The 18,053-nt window shown below is 46.1% G+C and overlaps 8 protein-coding genes across 8 annotated transcripts; 5 read left to right on the top strand and 3 right to left on the bottom strand.

The window, feature by feature from the left end:
• Positions 1-32: 32 nt before the first annotated feature.
• Positions 33-1,694, top strand: FOMMEDRAFT_110091 (allantoinase; the record flags this gene model as incomplete). Its single annotated transcript, XM_007267991.1, has 6 exons — positions 33-241; positions 298-520; positions 581-652; positions 711-764; positions 817-1,488; positions 1,539-1,694. The coding sequence occupies 6 exons, from the start codon at positions 33-35 to the stop codon at positions 1,692-1,694; spliced, it is 1,386 nt and encodes a 461-aa protein (XP_007268053.1).
• A 16-nt stretch (positions 1,695-1,710) lies between these two features.
• FOMMEDRAFT_21290 (NAD-malate dehydrogenase) lies at positions 1,711-3,371 on the bottom strand. The gene is made up of 6 exons (XM_007267990.1): positions 3,120-3,371; positions 2,974-3,057; positions 2,913-2,918; positions 2,825-2,848; positions 2,197-2,745; positions 1,711-2,141 (listed from the first exon to the last, which is right to left on the bottom strand). Exons 1-6 carry the CDS (start codon positions 3,345-3,347, stop codon positions 2,016-2,018), a joined length of 1,017 nt encoding a protein of 338 aa, XP_007268052.1. The 5' UTR covers positions 3,348-3,371; the 3' UTR covers positions 1,711-2,015.
• A 3,020-nt stretch (positions 3,372-6,391) lies between these two features.
• On the top strand, positions 6,392-9,392 carry FOMMEDRAFT_135090 (glycosyltransferase family 39 protein; the record flags this gene model as incomplete). The annotated part of the gene is made up of 5 exons (XM_007267989.1): positions 6,392-6,666; positions 6,717-8,068; positions 8,118-8,275; positions 8,327-8,474; positions 8,527-9,392. The coding sequence occupies 5 exons, from the start codon at positions 6,392-6,394 to the stop codon at positions 9,390-9,392; spliced, it is 2,799 nt and encodes a 932-aa protein (XP_007268051.1).
• Positions 9,393-9,705: 313 nt separating this feature from the next.
• On the bottom strand, positions 9,706-10,754 carry FOMMEDRAFT_90548 (PRTase-like protein; the record flags this gene model as incomplete). Its single annotated transcript, XM_007267988.1, has 7 exons — positions 9,706-9,843; positions 9,908-9,990; positions 10,048-10,099; positions 10,150-10,188; positions 10,252-10,317; positions 10,376-10,444; positions 10,527-10,754. The coding sequence occupies 7 exons, from the start codon at positions 10,752-10,754 to the stop codon at positions 9,706-9,708; spliced, it is 675 nt and encodes a 224-aa protein (XP_007268050.1).
• A 498-nt stretch (positions 10,755-11,252) lies between these two features.
• FOMMEDRAFT_29602 (uncharacterized protein) lies at positions 11,253-13,035 on the top strand (the record flags this gene model as incomplete). Its single annotated transcript, XM_007267987.1, has 15 exons — positions 11,253-11,300; positions 11,498-11,530; positions 11,580-11,676; positions 11,730-11,758; positions 11,798-11,852; positions 11,905-11,937; positions 11,993-12,069; positions 12,128-12,182; positions 12,252-12,356; positions 12,404-12,451; positions 12,555-12,559; positions 12,598-12,646; positions 12,699-12,736; positions 12,802-12,827; positions 12,894-13,035. The coding sequence occupies 15 exons, from the start codon at positions 11,253-11,255 to the stop codon at positions 13,033-13,035; spliced, it is 840 nt and encodes a 279-aa protein (XP_007268049.1).
• Positions 13,036-13,399: 364 nt separating this feature from the next.
• Positions 13,400-15,379, top strand: FOMMEDRAFT_169027 (uncharacterized protein). The gene is made up of 7 exons (XM_007267986.1): positions 13,400-13,450; positions 13,507-13,904; positions 13,962-14,088; positions 14,138-14,291; positions 14,347-14,693; positions 14,744-15,216; positions 15,277-15,379. Exons 1-7 carry the CDS (start codon positions 13,424-13,426, stop codon positions 15,323-15,325), a joined length of 1,575 nt encoding a protein of 524 aa, XP_007268048.1. The 5' UTR covers positions 13,400-13,423; the 3' UTR covers positions 15,326-15,379.
• Positions 15,380-15,494: 115 nt separating this feature from the next.
• On the top strand, positions 15,495-16,304 carry FOMMEDRAFT_110080 (20S proteasome subunit). The gene is made up of 3 exons (XM_007267985.1): positions 15,495-15,661; positions 15,722-16,040; positions 16,099-16,304. Exons 1-3 carry the CDS (start codon positions 15,511-15,513, stop codon positions 16,244-16,246), a joined length of 618 nt encoding a protein of 205 aa, XP_007268047.1. The 5' UTR covers positions 15,495-15,510; the 3' UTR covers positions 16,247-16,304.
• Positions 16,305-16,782: 478 nt separating this feature from the next.
• On the bottom strand, positions 16,783-17,902 carry FOMMEDRAFT_157875 (serine racemase; the record flags this gene model as incomplete). Its single annotated transcript, XM_007267984.1, has 3 exons — positions 16,783-17,005; positions 17,087-17,765; positions 17,833-17,902. The coding sequence occupies 3 exons, from the start codon at positions 17,900-17,902 to the stop codon at positions 16,783-16,785; spliced, it is 972 nt and encodes a 323-aa protein (XP_007268046.1).
• Between the last annotated feature and the right edge of the window lie 151 nt (positions 17,903-18,053).

Below are 18,053 nucleotides of genomic sequence, written 5' to 3'. Positions count from 1 at the left end.
CCTACTAGTACTTATCTTATCCTGTAACTACCATGTCTTCAAACAAGGTTGTTTTCACTTCAAATAATGTTCTCCTTCCTGGGAACGAATCTTGCAAGCCTGCAACAGTAATTGCTGACAAGACAACAGGAAAAATCGTCGAAGTCCGCGAGAGTCGTTCCTCTCGTTCTGACTTTCCTGAAGCTAATGATAATGAATGGATCGATGCGGGGGATAAATCAATACTGCCTGGGCTTGTAGAGTATGCTATGACATCTTATCCTCAGCAGCATAGCAATGGAACTTATTTGAACTCAGCTCTCACGTCCATTTGAATGAACCTGGCCGAACAGACTGGGAGGGATTCTGGACGGGCACTCAAGCGGCTGTGGCGGGTGGCGTCACTACAGTAGTGGATATGCCGCTCAACTCGATCCCACCGACGACGACAAAGGAGAATCTAGCGATTAAGCGAAAGGCTGCAAAAGGTCAGTGTTGGAGTGACGTTGCGTTTTGGGGAGGATTGATACCGGGAAATGAGGCATGTTGTCTTAATGGTTGAATTATTAGAGGTTATCTGAGCTTAATGGTGCTTGAGTAGCATGAACTTAGGGCTATGAGTGAAGATGGAGTAAAAGGGTTTAAGTGTTTTATGATTGAGAGTGGAGTCGAGGTAGGATTCATTTATTTTATTCAACCTGAGGTAGGAGACTGAACATTGACCCATGTAGGAATTCCCATGTGTCAAAGCCGAGAACATCGAAAAGGCAATGCAGGAATTGCAGGTAAACGATTTCTTGCTAGCCATAGTTTCGTAATACTGACCCGTAACTAAAGAACACCGATACCGTTCTACTCTTTCATGCTGAGCTTGAATCAGAGAAAGTTCATGCCGAGGCAAGGCCAGGAACAGATCCTCATTTATACGAAACGTACCTCGATTCCAGACCAGAGGAGTTAGAATGCGACGCAATCAATCTAATTATCAGCCTGCAAAAGAAGTACCCGTCAGTGCGTTGTCACATTGTGCATCTCTCCGCCGCCTCTGCGCTCCCGTCAATTCGCGCCGCACGTAAAGCAGGAGCACGTCTAACCGTTGAGACGTGTTTCCATTATCTCGTACTCGCGTCATCGTCAATCCCAGACGCAGCACCGCAGTACAAATGTTGTCCGCCAATTCGTGATGAAGCTAATCGCAATGCACTTTGGGAAGCGTTAGTCGATGGTACGATTGATTGCGTTGTATCAGACCATAGTCCATGTGTTGCAGAGCTCAAACGGCTGCAAGATGGAGACCTTATGAAAGCGTGGGGTGGAATTAGTACTCTTGGACTTGGGCTTAGCTTGCTTTGGACTGAGGGTAAGAAGCGCGGAGTCAGCATTGGGCAAATTATGAAGTGGACAAGTGAGGCGACTTCGAAGCAAGCCTCTTTACAGGACAAGAAAGGAGCGATTCGAGTTGGTTGGGATGCTGACTTGATTATTTGGGACCCAGAAGCCCAATTTAAGGTAAGATTGATTCCTTACTCATAGTTCACAGAAAGCAAAGTATTTCCTAGATCACCAAGGAGAATTTACACTTTAAGAATAAGCTTTCGGCTTATGTTGGTATCACCGTGCAGGGCAAGGTGGAGAAGACGTTCGTCGGAGGCCAACTCGCTTGGAATGCGAGTGTCAATGGAGGAGGCCCGCAACCAATAGGCCATCTTATTTGAGTGAATTATGGAAGATAAATATATTGGGATCTACTGAGCTTCTTGAATAAATGTATACTTTGCCTATGTTCGACGTCATCACAGCAAGAGACGTTGTGTAACCTTACCTCGACGTCGTTACTTATCAATCATTCGGAGCGGTGTTCGGATCGGATAGTTCTATAACTTGCGTGACTGGTCAAAGTATTTCGAAAAGACATTAAGAACCAATATTAAGGCCATAGATTTTGATTGCTTCAGCACGATCTGTCTAGAGGTCTAGCGCCGTCTACCGAAAGCTACGCATTTTGTGCAGATCGAATGCCAGCACTGTAGACGCCCTTACTGAGCTGCGAAAGCCTTGCCCTTCTCGATGTTCTTCTTGAGCTCGGGAATTGCAGCGTCAAGGAGCTTCTGTTCCACAGCAGTGACAGGGCCAACTGGATAAATCTTCTCCACCCCGTTTTTCTACATAAGGCAGGAGATTAGAAGAGGGCAGAGACACTAGAGAAACGTAACATACGCCAAGCTCAACGTTGGAAGCGAAGAAGTCGACGCCCTTGTCTGCGTAGAGATCGTTCTTGACGAACGTTGGAGTAATTACGCCCTTCTCGCCATTGAGACCGCGGAGGAGCGCATTGGTGAATTTAGCCCCGGCATATGCCATCGAGAGAGTTGCGGAGCCAGCACCATCCTTCGCCTTCACAACCTCGTCACCACCGAACTGGATACGGTGGACAAGCTTTTCGTACGTCTCGCCAGTAATCGACTTGCCATAGTTGTTCTGGCTCAGGAGAGGGACGATGGTAACGCCAGAGTGACCACCAACAACCGTAATCGGCGCTTCAGCGGGCGCGACGTTCACGGAACCGGAGACAAAACGAGCGGCACGAACGACATCGAGCGTGGTAACACCGAAAAGGCGGCGCGGGTCAAAGACACCAGCCTTCTCAAAAACGGACGCGACGATGGGGACAGTAGAGTTGACAGGGTTGGAGATGACAAGAACGTGTGCCTCGGGCGATACACGGGCGACAGCAGAAGCCAAATCCCGGACAATAGAAGCGTTGGTCTGAAAATTCCGGCAAGCGCGTGCAGAACATTAAACTATCAGAACTCTATTAGTACACTTGTTCGCCAATAGTACTCACATTGAAAAGGTCATCCCGAGTCATCTACAACGCGTCATCTGTTCGGTAAATGTGTTCTAACAACTTAAATGTGGAAAAAATTGCTTACGCCCGGCTGTATTCAAATTAGTAAATTATACATTAATTCCGAGAAGTCTTAAATGACGAACCTTCCTCGGAACACCAGCTGGGATAACGACTACTTTTACACCGTCAAGAGCATCATCAAGCTTGTCAGCGGGGTATCCCTTGACCTGAATAGTACAACCAAGATTAATAAATTGTTATGATGTTTTTTTTACATGAGAACACGTACCTCTCCAGGAGTGTCAACATGGCTGACATCAGCAGCAACACCGGGTGCCAAACGAATATCGTACAGGCTAAGGGACGACACGAGCGGGTCGAGCTTCAGCAGCAGGGACAATGGTTGGCCAATACCTCCGCTGGCACCGAGTACGGCCACCTTCGTGTGGCGTGACGCCGACGATGAGAAGAGGCGAGCGTTACTCGTTAATACGCGTGCTGCTTGTCTGACAAACATGATGAGAAAGAGAGGGCGTGGACGTTGTCGAAACTGAAGAAACGTTGGGGAGCGTGCTCACGGACATGTCCTGCGGCTTTAAAGGGATTTCGCGATTTCCGGCTTCCTCCGATCACGCTCCGCTTATGTCATACAATGGGGGTTTGCACTTTGAGAGTGAACGCGACTTTACCCTATCCCATATTCTACGAATTTGACGTTAAGGACGTACCCAACTCTTCATTGACACCTCGCCTGCGAGCTCATTAGCAAGGATGTCGCTGTTAGCTTCTATGCTTTCAGCATGCCGCGCTGGTTGTCATTCGAACTGATGGAATCCTGTTATTCAGTCTGCGATAATCTGTCTCGAGTACTGCACAGTCAATATGCCGCATAGTGTGTCTAGCAGCTCCTTTGACCCGTGGAATTTATCCCGTACAAGCTTACCGCAGCTAAAGGTCTAAGCAGTGTCGACTTCAGAATGATGGCGTGCTCTTCACACCATTGCTGATTTGCGACATTTTCCCCCTCCATCTTTCCAGAACCAATCTTAAGGAGGTATCCAGAGGAGCAATCACCTACCTACGGGAGACTGTCGTTTCGGCATGCTCCGACTGCTTGTGCCTTAACATTGCTCGTCGCTGTTCGTATGTACCAAGCACGTGATCAACTTTTTACCTTTTCGTCCGCCTGAGGGTACATTTTCCTATCAAATCTATCACATACGGCTTGCATAATGGAAAGGGTGTTCAGGAGCTTTCATGATGTCCCTGAGCCCCCTACCATTGTCATAAGGCAAATGCTCTACTTGTCTGTGTATTAATGGGCCAAGCACAACTTTGCTGCAAACATTGCAATACAGCAGCTGGATGAAGCACAAATAGTTACCTAGCAATCGAATCCCACAGGTGCCCACAACGCCTTCCGCTCTCTTTCGACACCTCGATGTGTCAGGAAGCGCAGAACTTTCCCGTATACTCGTAGTATGGCACTGCGGATTCTCAGAGGCACCGAAGTGCCCATCGATATCTGGTGGCAGGTCATGGTGAGATGCGGACCTAGCGAAGTAGTATCTCTCGAAATGGTCAGTTCTTCCTCTCTTTATTACCTATTGGTCGACGTCTCAATGTTTCTGTGCTTAGTGCTGCAAATTGTTCCATAGTCTCGCGAAAAGTCGAACCATTTGGATGCATTGCCTTCAAAATCTTGGTCCATTAGAGCCCCCTAACCTACCCATTCATATTTCCCCTGATACTCTAAGCATATCAGACCTGCGCAGTGTTGCTGTGGGTGCCCGTAGACAAGCATTACTGGGTGCAAGCGATTCTTCACCCAGGATAGTTCGAGAGATAGCCATTTCATTAGAAGGAGCCAACCCTGATGAAGTGCTTGGCGAACCGGTTGAATTTGGCATGCACCTGTGTCTCGTCCCTGGTGGTGAGTTTCTTTTGATATATTGGCCAGCGGGATATCTTCAGTGTTGGTCTGTGCAAAACAAGAATTGTCTGTGGGTATATCCCGACCTCCCTGAAGGTGCATCGGAAGACCGGCCGAAGTTGTTGTGCTATTACGATTTTGAGATGCAGCCCAACGGAGATATGAATTTACTTCTGACGGATGAATATCTACAAGGTGACCAAATGGGTGATATGTACGTCCCTGTTGCCTCGTTACATTGTTGTTCTTAGCCTTTTGGACTCCATTCATGTTTAGGTATGCAAGTATCTTGAGATTTTCGCGCGAGACTTCCACTTTCGAAACAGTCTACACTGGTAGACTACTGAATAGGGGATATGGGCGACCCCTTGTCACCAAGTTATGGCGCAATATTACTGTCGTGTACCAACAAGTCTGGGGAGTATCAACTGGAGTGCTGACGGTATTCTTCTATACAGAGGCCAGATCATTGGTAATAACACACGTAGGTGATTATCTTTCCATTTTTTAATTATACTAATTATCTGCGACAAGTTATCCGTTGAGTGTCTAGAAATCGTGGAAGATTTCATAATTTGCGTACTCAATTTGACGGGCGGAGACAAATCCTTGTGCATATTCTCACTAGCCGATCTTTCAAGTGCGGCAAGTGAGGCCCAGAAGATTGTACCTGCAGCTGACATTTTTTCCGCCGCTATCTTCCTTCAACCGAAATCGTTTAGCCTACGACAAGCGGAACTATCTGTGAATACTCTTCATTGGAAAGCAAAGGCGGATCAGCGGAAGATATACATTACTATTCTGTACAAGGACAGAGTAACCAAGGGCTCTCCATTTGCTCGGTTTGTCTTGACGAGACCGAGTGAGGCTTCGAAAAGCTCATTGCCACGCTTGGAGGAGTTATTCGATGGTGATGACGATGATGATGAGACGCCCCTGGAACTGTCGGGATGGACATTTGCCTCATACTCTGCTCTGACACCGCCAACGCTGTCTGGTCAGTCTCTAGTTCTCATGCATCATAGCAATGATCCATATGGAAGAAACGGCATGCTTGCACTTGGATCGATTACACAAGAAGGTAAAATGAAGTTCAAGCGGCTGGATCCTGGAATTCGACATAGCGAGATGCGGGCTGTTACAACGGAGTTCTTTAGTGGCGCTGTGGCTTATGCAACTGAGAACTACGATTCTATTGTGATCAATTATTTCGAGTGACCTGCTTTGTGATATTGTATCTATATATTCTGTAGTTAGTTATACATTTCATTCATTCAATAGCTACGATAGATCCCACGAACTGCTTCTGTCCATTGTATCATTCTTCCATAGGATCGCCTGCAAATTCTAGCTAATTCTACGGCAATGCATCTTCATCGCATCGTTCTAGCGACCTCAGTGCTTTCTTATGGCACTCTAACTAATATATTATATTTACCATTCACGAAGACTATGCTAAAGATATTGATTGATTACGTCAGCAGTCTACGTGTCTGGCCGGTTTGCGCGCATCATCCAGCTTGTATCCTTCTTATATTCAACGATAACGTACTCCGCGTTAGGCGAGGGTAGTGTCAGTTCTCTGCACTGCACTTTCTTGCTTGTTGACAAGCGGTACTCCATTCGAGATGGAGAAAAGCAACTTTCGGGCGCGAAGGCCACCATCGCCGCCGCCCATGCAACCTCAAGTACACACGCAGCGTTTTCCGTATGCGGCGAAGGAACATATGGATGCCGATGAACGGAGAGCGGCAGCTTCCAAAGGTGCTGCACCAAAGCCAAGGAATTATCATCCACCAGGAGGACTGAAGCTAACAATGGGCGAGTGGAAGTTGCTTGCATTTATCATGGTTATTGCGGCCGGTGTCCGACTTTTCAGGTTATCCAGACCCAATAGCGTGGTGTGAGTGAACGTTATGCTTTCCGGAGGTACTTTGTCTGATTTACGTCCAGCTTTGATGAGGTGCACTTTGGCAAGTTCGCCTCAAAATACATCAAAACGCAGTACTATGTAGACGTTCATCCACCCCTCGCCAAGTTGCTCATTACGCTCGCTGCATTTATATTTGGATACGATGGTCATTTCGATTTTAAGGACATTGGGAAGGTCTATGAGGCCGGTGTGCCTTACGTCGCAATGCGAATGGTACCCGCCACATTAGGCTTATTCCTGGTTCCGTTAACATACCTTACCCTTCGTGCACTGGATTGTCGTGCAACGACTGCTCTGCTTGGTGCCTTCTTCGTCACATTTGAGAATGGTCTCATAACTCAATCAAGGCATATCCTTCTCGATTCCCCTCTCATTTTCTTCACGGCTCTTGCGACATTCTTTTGGATCGGCTTCTGCAATGAGGATAAGCATAAGCCATTTACACAGAATTGGTGGACATGGCTCACGCTTTCGGGTCTCGGTCTGGGTGCCGTGGTCAGTTGTAAATGGGTCGGACTGTTTACAATAGCTACCATTGGATTTTCGACGATTCTACAGCTGTGGCGTCTTTTAGGTGATCTTCGCGTGTCTCCTCGTCTGTTCATAAAGCATTTCCTCGCAAGAGCTCTTTGCCTCATTGCTGTCCCAATCATCTTCTACATGATAATGTTTGCGATACATTTCCAATTACTCCAGAGCTCTGGTGATGGCGACGGGTTCATGAGTTCTGCATTCCAGCACACTCTCAGTGGGCGCGGTATGCAGGACACTTACGCAGATGTCGGATTTGGCTCGGAGGTATCCATTCGGCATTTGAATACTCAGGGTGGTTATTTGCACTCGCATGCGCACGACTTCCCGACTGGTAGCAAGCAGCAGCAGATTACTCTCTATCCGCATCGCGACTCCAACAACAACTGGCGTATCGAGAACGGCACCGCTGATGTGTTTGCAGAGGGGGAATCTTGGGAAACTGCTCCACTCAAGTACCTAACAACCGGTTCTGTCATTAAATTGCAGCATCTTTCGACAGGCAAGCGTCTTCACTCCCACGACGTACGCCCACCTATCTCCGAGGTCGACTTCCAGAACGAAGTCTCCGGTTATGGTTCTTGGACATTCCCAGGCGATGCAAATGACAACTGGGTAGTCGAGATTGAGCACGGCGCGAGAGAGGATTCAGAAAGCTCAAAGCGCCTGCGTACGCTGAGGACCGTATTCCGGCTTAGACACCAGCTCCAGAATTGTTATTTGTTCTCGCATAAAGTCAAGCTACCGGACTGGGGATATGAACAACAGGAAGTAACGTGTAACAAGAACGCGAAGAAGGCTAATAGCTTGTGGTATGTAGAGACTGCTATGCATCATCAATGTGAGTGATACTGGTACTGTCTTATCGATGTACTGAGCTAGCAATCTAGTAAACCCTGATGCAGAAAAAGTCAACTACAAGCTACCAGGTTTCTTTGGGAAATTCTTCGAACTACAGAGGGTGATGTGGATTACGAACGCAGGGCTTACGGATCGCCACACCTACGATTCGAGACCGAGTGCATGGCCAAGACTGCGTCGTGGCATTGTCAGTTGTTCTTTGTCCTGATCTCGTCGTCAGTGCTAACCTTCATCTCAGAACTTCTGGGTCAAGGATCATAGACAAATCTATCTTCTGGGTAATCCTACAGTTTGGTGGCTTAGCACGTTAGCCGTATTGGCATATGCAGGAGTGCGAGGTATTCTCATCCTTCGTCAACAGCGCGGTTTCCGTGACTTTGAGAACAGTACGTTTTACACTGACTATCAAAGATTGTTATTGAATGTTATTTCCTTTAGCACGAGTAACAAAGTACGACAACATGTGTGGATTCCTCTTTATGGGCTGGGCATTGCATTACTTCCCCTTCTACTTGATGGCTCGGCAGCTCTTCCTGCACCACTATTTCCCAGCGCTTTGGTTTTCGATTTTGCTGTGCTGCACTGTCTTCGATCTCGTGACGTCTTCACTGCGTCCACGAGTGCGCCTGTATATCGCCGCAGGAATGTTGCTTGTCGCCATCTGGAGCTTTAGCTACTTCAGTCCGCTTGCATATGGCGGGCCATGGACACGTGGTGCGTGCGAGAAGGCGCGCTGGCTCAAGACGTGGGACTTTGCATGCAATGATTTCCCTATCGACTATTCTGCCTATGAGGGCCTGGGTGTTGGTGGCACGGCGAACCCAATGACAAGTGCTGCGATTCCCGCTGCGAGCGTCGTTGGCGGAGAGGAAGCCGGACGCGCTGCGGTTGTCGTTGAAGGAGATGCGATGGGCAAGGTACCTCCAGCTGCGAACGACGCGGAAACGACGACGGGTCGGGGAGCGGTTGCAGAGCCGGGTTGGAATGCGTTCGGCGAAGAGGCGAAAGACATCAAGAGTCATGGGCGGCCCGATGAAGGACAGGGGCGAAGACCAGATGTTGAGAAGGAGATCAGCACTGTGATGGTTAATCCAAGCGAGGGGACGACGACGGAGACTACGGCCACGGTAGAGCCAGGCAAGGAATCCATGGATAATGACGCCTTGTCTGGTGTTGACCCAGTAAAATCAGAAAATGGTGACGTTAAGGAAAATACGGGCGATACTGGTCCGGATCCGTTAGAACATGACGCGCAAGAGGCAGAGCTTGCGCGTAATGACCTCTTCGCAGATGAGGCGTCTTAGTCAGATGCGTTATATGTGGAAAATTTAGCGTAAACACCGGACTGCTAAAGCTATCTTATGTATTGCATCCGTTCATCGTAATTATTTATACCTTTCTTTCCTGTTGCAATTGTAGGTTTGGTTAAATATACAGCTATTTCAATCCGGAACGAGGAATACAACTCGATCCTCATTGATACTATATTACATATTGCAGAGTTGGTGTTGTCTGCTTGTCCTTGTCAACACTTATAAAATGAATTGCAGTGAGAATTGTTCAAGTGCAATATCTACTTGACGGTCAGCAACAAAATCATGTCTAAAACATAAATAATTACCTTCTCTCGCCGAAATCACCTAGGCCAGGGATAATGTAAGCTTTATCATCAAGACCCTTGTCAATCCAGCCGGTTATGACACGTAGTTGGGGAAATCTCGAGCAGAAATTCTTGAGACCTTCCGGAGCAGATATCTGAAACCAAGGAATCATAAGTGAGTAGAATTTAGGCCCAAAGACTTTATTCGTCGTTCCGTACGAGATTGACGAAGATTATTCGGTTTTCTGGGACGCCGTGACTGAGCAAAACCTCAACAGCCTTTATGGCAGAACCTCCGGTCGCTGAACAAAATAGATATTAAAGAATGTACCGCAAATGGCTTGGAAATGGTGATTAACCGAGCATTGGATCAAGCAGGAGGACATATCGGTTTGCGATATCTTGGGGAAGCTTATCTGCTATTAGCTACGGGAGGTATTGTAATAGGAAATTGAACAGACTTTGGCGTAAAAAAGCTTTGCTTGTGCTGTTTCTTCATCCTAGATCCGAAATTAAGAGATTTAGTACATTTATGATTGACAGCACTGCAGAACCAGTTGTACCCGTTGGATAAGGATTTTGCCTATTCGTACACTGCGGCAGACCTCTCGTAAACCGGCTTCCATGGCCTAACAGATGCTGAGCGCTCGGAAATAAAGTGGAATTTGGGGACAGGAGCTACGATACCTCGCCTGCTCGCAATATCGAAACGCCGCATATCTTGCCTTCAAAACCGACACCATCATATGTTGCACCCTTCAGTAGATTTAGCATCAGAACTGGTCTCGTGACTTCACGATTTTGACATTTGTATGGGCTCTGAGAACCAAAAGCGTACCGTAGGCGTTTCAACAGTCTTGGAAATAACAGGAAGATGGTTGAGTCCTTCTTCGACAAGCAATCGTATTATTCGATCCGAGTAGAAAAGAAAGTCACCCCGAGTTGTATTCTTATCACGGATGATAGTATATAAAGCCTCGAGCTGTGCTGTGTGTGGGAGCGTGAAGACAGAGGGCGGTATTGACGCGGGTGCTGTCTGCGTGGTTGGCGAAGCTGTTGAAGCCATCCAAGTGAGCCGCTGGTGCGGTTGAGATGGGAGGAGTACAACAGGTTGTAGCACACCTATCCTTGGAAATCGGCGTTCTATGATCGGCGTTTTCACACGCAGAAGCATCCAGTTTCCAGCATTTCATCAAGGATTTGACATTGTTGTACTGCGAAGAATAACTTGTGCATGAGTATATTGTCGTCCATACTGATGTACCTGAACAGAAAAACAAATTCCCTCGTTTCAGACGTCGTGCCTTACCACTGCTCTGGTCAATCTACTTCTCTGTTCAATGGCGGAACTTCAGCAGCTGTGTTCCGGAAATATCCATCAATAAGAGCATATGCATCGTTTCACTTGTTGACAGTGTGAGCAATCTAGTCGTATTTCATCATCGAATCAATGTACAAGACGCAGAGCATTTTAATGTGATTACTCTTATGCATGTGTAATGTCAGACCCCCCCTCCGCCTTGCAGTAGTAAAGCGCCTGGCTATACACTCCACCTGGAACTCAATGACTACGTTGACAAATGTATCAATAGCACGCCAGGAAATAGATCGTGTATGTCTTTTAAATATTGGTGTCAGCAAAACATTGGCTCATATGCATTTTCAAGTATGTTACAGGTATACAAATCAGTGTTTCTACCTTTTCTTAGCCAAAGTACTGATCACCTGAACAGTGTCAAGCTCAGCTCTTCTGGAAAGTTAAATTATAGCCTTCAAGACTGTGTATAATAAGACTTTTCTTTGTTTCAGGTCTATGATTGGCTTGTGTCACTGTCTGATGAAGTAAGTAACTTATATATTGTTCACAGCTCTTTTTGACAAAATACATTAGTATGATCTAATCTGGTGCACAAAGTGGAATTTGGGAAAAGCACTCTACCTCTTGACAAGATATCTAGCATTCGTGGATATGTCGTTTGTACTTGGTTGTGAGTATAGTATATCTTCCATTGTTTAAGTGTATATTTAATGAAATACACAGTTCTATTTCACAGTGGGTTAAGCATCAAAGTATGTCTTTTGTATAGTCTATGATAACCATCTTCAAAGGAGACTGACAACCTCTTACTTAAGGCGTGTAGAGCTACTCTCACAGTGACTGTTAGTAAGTGGATTATTAAATAATATGTATTTATTTCCAACTAATAGTATAATAGCCTCTATTGCAATTGGGAACCTTGTTGCTAATGGTTACGGACTTAGCATTTGCTTTCATCCTCTCTGCTCATTTGACTGCCTTTCTAGCCATTGTGCTACTCCGGGTTTATGCACTATACGGGGGTGCACGTTACATGTCTATTATAATATTATTTATTCTTATTGTGAGCAGAATAGGTGGTTAATACTGCTATACACGTTCTGAACAGTCATTTGTCTTAGCTTGGCTTTGGTGTAATATGTACAACACAGACCTTGCTGTATAAGGACATTATCTGTAAGTCCTATATATACTAGTAGTGAAGACTCTTACATTAGGCTTCTGTTAACAATCTGTTATTTCTAGGGCAGTACAGGCTCCAGGCTACAGATATTGTTCCATGCCCAGTTACAGAGAAACTCCATGATTTTTGCTTCCTAGAGTATGTGTGGCAACTTATTGTAGAAGTCGGTAAGCTATTACATTAGTAGTCTCTGCTATTTCAGTTGTTTATTCAGTACTCCAAGGCGCTGCATTCCTTGTACTTTACAAAGGAATAGGGCAATGTAAGCATGTCCCAATTAATCATTGTCACTGAAATCACTAACAATCCAAGCAAATAGGGCAAGAGGGAATCCGAGGAAGAAAACTACTTTCCATTTTTTACAGGGATGGTATGTAATTACTCTTGACCTAGCTAATTTTTGTATAGTACCCTAACTTGAACATAACAGGCATGTTGGCATTCATATGCATGTCAAGTGAGTCTATGCTTTGTTATTATCTATGAAATTTGCTGACTGAAGGAATCAGCTCTGGCGTTCGCAAACGCTGTACTTGTAGCACAATCTGTAAGTGCTGTCTTGTTCTTGCTCCGACCTGAATTCAAAGAGAACTAACTATGATGTCAATGTAGGGCGATTTCCGTACCCTCTTATTAGAGTAAGTGATACGCTGCTTCCATACAATGTGATAAGAGTGACAGACATTTACCGAATGCTTGCGTAGGTTACATCGGGTGGTTCATACTGTCATCACTTCCCGTATGATTCTTAACATGCGGGAGGTATCGAGAATGCTAGAACATCAGGATGACGACGTGTTACCTCCGAGTCAGCTAGTATTTGCAAGCAGTCCTGCAGAAGAATGATGTATTTTATTGCTAGAGTGGACGTAAACTCATCATCGAAGGGACGATTGGAAGTTATTGTAATGAACGAACCGTGAATTAATGAGTAATAAATTAATATCGTGGTTTTGTACTCGTCGATGCAAACGTGCTGCACGAAAGTTGAAAAGGAGCCTAATTTATTTGTTTGAGTTATCATGCGAATTATTAACATTAGTTGTGTGCCACTCTATAATTTAAATTTATGTGCGAGCGAGTGATTAGAGAAAATGTAACAAATATCCCAGGTTTAGAATACGTGTGAATTATCTTCTACATTTGGGGATCATTCGCGGTCATTCTTGTTTTTACGCGTACTGACACTTGCCTACGTCCTTGCTATAGACTGTTCTGAGTACTGCATACCACAATGTCTGTCAACATTTTCGGCCAAGAGGTAAGTCTTGATATTCTCTACTGATATATATCGATAATTTAAAAGCATACATGCAGGCAACAGAGGAGAAAGCAGAGACTGCGCGTCTCTCTTCGTTCGTCGGTGCTCTAGCTGTCGGCGACCTCGTGAAATCAACACTTGGGCCAAAGGGCATGAACAAAATTTTACAATCAGGCTCGACAGGAGATATCAACGTCACAAATGATGGAGCTACGATCCTCAAATCAATTCAACTGGATAACGCGGCCGCAAAAATTCTTGTGAATATCTCAAAAGTGCAGGACGATGAGGTTGGGGATGGCACGACGAGTGTGTGTGTCCTTGCGAGTGAACTGTTGCGTGAGGCGGAGAAGTTGGTGATGGCGAAGATTCATCCGCAGACGATTGTGGAAGGTTATAGGATAGCGAGTGCTGCTGCGTTGGAGGCGCTTGAGGAGGCTGCGGTTGATCATTCGTAAGTCTGTTCCTGCTTGCCTGTTGATTTGATGCAACTTAAATTTTCGGATTAAAGTTCAGATCCTACTACGTTCCGTGAAGACCTTTTCAACATTGCGCGGACAACCTTGTCTTCAAAAGTTTTATCTCAGGATAAAGATTATTTCGCAAACCTTGCTGTTGATGCTGTGCTTCGATTACAGGTAAGGAAAGCAGTTCTTGTCGTGAAGATCTCCGCTGAATGTTATGCAGGGTTCGACGGATCTAGAACATATTCAGGTCATAAAGAGAGTCGGAGGAAAGCTGACTGACTCATATCTTGATGAGGGATTCATTCTGGACAAGCAGATCGGTGTTAATTGCCCGAAGCGACTCGAAAATGCGAAGATCCTCATTGCTAACACCTGTAAGTAACCCTCACACGTAGTTCGTTAACTGGTTTTGATCGATCAATCGTCTAGCAATGGACACGGATAAAATCAAAATATTCGGCGCACGAGTGAAGGTCGACAGCACTGGGAAGCTTGCCGAGTTAGAACGTGCTGAACGTGAAAAAATGAAGGACAAAGTAAAAGCAATCGCTGCACATGGTATCAACTGTTTCATCAACCGACAGTTGATCTATAACTATCCTGAATCTCTTTTGGCTGAGCATGGCATTTTGACGATTGAACATGCGGACTTTGAAGGTGTTGAGAGGCTTTCGCTCGTAACTGGTGGAGAAATTGCAAGTACATTTGAACAGCCGGATAAGGTGAAGCTTGGTCGATGCGAACTCATCGAGGAAATTATGATTGGCGAGGACAAGGTTTGTTATGTCTCTCGGTCAAGTGGATGTGAAAGCTCACTGTGTTACAGTTGGTCAAGTTTTCTGGTGTCGCAGCCGGCCAGGCATGTACTGTCGTATTGCGTGGGTCGACCACGCAGATGGTTGACGAGGCGGAGCGATCGCTTCATGATGCTCTCTCTGTGCTCAGCCAGACTGTCAAGGAGACCCGCGTAACTCTGGGAGGTGGATGCGCTGAAATGCTGATGAGTTGCGCGGTAGAGGCAGCTGCTCGCCGTGTTGCGGGTAAAAAAGCGATTGCTGTCGAGTCTTTCGCTCGAGCTTTGCGTCAGATCCCAATCATCCTGGCAGACAACGCTGGCTTCGATTCAAGCGATCTTGTCAGTCGTCTGCGCGCGGCACACTATAATGGACAACGAGATGCGGGCCTTGATATGAACGAAGGGTCAATTGCTTCTATGCGAAGACTTGGAGTAACAGAGAGTTACAAGCTCAAACGGCAGGTTGTGATCAGCGCTAGTGAAGCAACGGAGATGATTCTAAGGTTCGGAATATTCTTTTTCGTGATTGGTGAATTACTTTTGACCACTGGCTACGTTAATAGGGTTGATACCATCCTGCGCTCTACTCCAAGAAGACGTGAGGCTATGTGATTGTAGTGTAGTGGTAGATAATTGATAGAATCGCAAAATAAAAGTCTGTGCCAGATAATGGATTATGCAAGAGGATCGACGCTCCAGAATAGGCAGGAGCGACGCGCGTCAAGACGCGTAAGTACTCAGAACTCAACGCGCAACCTTCCCATTCTACACCATCCTTTCTCTTACGTTGTACCATCATGGAGTGCTCATTCGCCCTCGTTGGGAAAGGATACGTCCTTGTCGCTGCCGACATGAAGGTGGCGCGTTCAATCGTGAAGATGAAATCCGACGAGGACAAGACGAAGACTCTTGGTCCTCATCTTGTCATGACCTACTCTGGTGAACCAGGTGTGTTCACAAGAGACTCTTGTATTGCAGCAGTCATATAACCTCCTGATTTTACTCAAGGTGATACCGTACATTTTGCGGAATACATAGAGCGCAACTTGCGTCTTCACCAAATACGACACCATCACGAGCTGCGCCCTTCCTCAGCTGCAGCGTGGATCCGAAGAGCCCTTGCTGACTCCCTTCGTTCGCGTTCCCCATACGCTGTGAATCTCCTGGTTGGAGGCTTTGATACGAGTGCTGCTGCTATTGAGGAAGGCAAGGAGGAACTTGGTGGAACTCCAAATTTGTATTGGATAGACTATCTTGGAACTCTTGCGGAAGTTCCGTTCGCGGCACATGGTTATGGAAGTTACTTTGTGCTCAGTTTGCTGGATAGGTATGTGTATCGTGCACGATTCTTCGAGCTCTGGTGTTTATACTTTGTCTCTTCGTAGATACCATAATCCCGACGCTACTCTTGAAGAAGGCTTGGCGACGCTGAAACGTTGCATTGATGAGGTTGCAAAGCGACTAATTGACGGTGTATCTAACTATAAGGTGAAGGTAGTTGATAAGGATGGTGTTCGTGAAGTGTCGCTTTAGGTGTTGCATATCTTTTGTGATCCCTTTGCGCATTTATAAAATGTATGACTAAATCCTCGCTACGTTTCGACTCAACTACTTTCAACGCAGAACAAGGTTCAAATCAAGGAACACCTTTGGACAACGACGTTTTATGCTGCAGCAGATTTTAGATGAGTTTGCTACTCTTGTTGCACTTCTGGTTAAAGGGGAAACCATCCTCCAAATCGTATGGACGTGCCGATGCAACTGCTTAAAACGACCTTTCACAACCACTCGAACTTCTTCACTTGACTTGTGTGCCAGTATTGCCTCGACCGGCCCTTCAGCCTTGTACGAACCGTCAACCTAATTGAAGATACGACTTGGCTGAAATATTTTGCCTCCCACATTCTAGAGCTATGGGAGTGAATCAGTACCTGCTTCTAGTAGCAAAATGACTTTGTACCTTGGCTGCATTCTAATATTACTATGCCAAGCTGTTTAGATGGGCAAGGTTAGTACAATGCTTACTTAGTAAGTCGCTGTTGTTCAAATCGTCAAATTAGACATAACATTTATACAGATGAAAAAAGAGCACTAAGTTTAAGTAGATCAACGTTTCCTCCACTGAACACCAATCCTACATTTAACGGGTCCGCGTCACCTTTACCTCTGTTCTTGGCTAGCTCTTTGAGCATTGCTTGGAATTCCTGTGAGTACAGAGCGACGGCCAAGGTAACCGCGGAGCTTGGTTCGATAACGAGTTTCACGCGCTCGTATACTAGCCTCATGGCTCGACTATGTAGTTGAGAGGACAGAGATCATTCAGTAGGATCAGCAACGGTATTACAGATAAAGTAACGGTATGGATAGTCTTACATGATTTGTTCCTCAGTTACAGTGTAGATTGCGTCGACGTATTTCAGGATGTGATGGAGATTGATCTGGCCTAGTGATGTGCGTAGACCATCGGCAACGGTGTTGGGATTTACGGCTGGAACGAAGGTTTTTGAGTAAAATGATTTGTGGGCGTCGTCAGCTGCGGCGGGCTCTGCACCAATGACGAAGATTCCTGGATCGATGCTCTTTGCTGCTACGGCGCAGCCAGAGAGCATACCGCCTCCACCGACTGGGGTAATCAGTACATCTAATGGGTGTTCGAGTTCTTTAGCTTGCTCGAGGAATTCCAAAGCGAGTGTTCCCTGCCCCGCGATAATCCGAACATCGTCGTATGGCGGGATAAACTCAACGGCTTGGCTAGCACTTCGAAGGCTGTCGATTATCTCCTTTGTGGTATCTTCACGGGCTTGGAGAGTTGGGATGCATTCTGTTATTATAGCTCCGTAGCCGCGTACAGCGTCCTTTTTGACGGAGGCGGAGTTGGAGGGCATGACGACTTGACAGGAGACTCCGAGCGCTCGAGCGGCGTATGCGAGTGCTTGTGCATGGTTTCCTGAGGAGTGTGTGATGACAGTCAAGTTTGAATATTTCTGGTTCGTCTCTACTAGGTTTTGCAGGAGGGTGGTGATTGCATTGGTTGCTCCTCTGATTTTGAAAGCTGGAATAACACATCGTAGTGAAAGTGCTTATTAATCATATCTAGTTATCAAGAGAAAACTACCTACCACCGACTTTCTGGAGGTTCTCGCATTTCATGAGAAGGTTTATTTGCGTGCCATTAGATGAGGATGCCATCTCATCTAGAGAAGTACAGGTTGCGACCGGAGTACGGTGAATATACGGTCTTGAGCTTCATAAAACCGTGATACATTAGGATAGTCTATAACTCAGACTCGCCTTATTCGTTTGGCAGCCGCTTGTACAATCGTCAAGTGTGACCTCCTGG

Source organism: Fomitiporia mediterranea (assembly GCF_000271605.1).
Source record: "Fomitiporia mediterranea MF3/22 unplaced genomic scaffold FOMMEscaffold_8, whole genome shotgun sequence".
NCBI lineage: Eukaryota > Fungi > Basidiomycota > Agaricomycetes > Hymenochaetales > Hymenochaetaceae > Fomitiporia > Fomitiporia mediterranea.
This window is presented reverse-complemented; position numbering and strand designations above follow the sequence as displayed.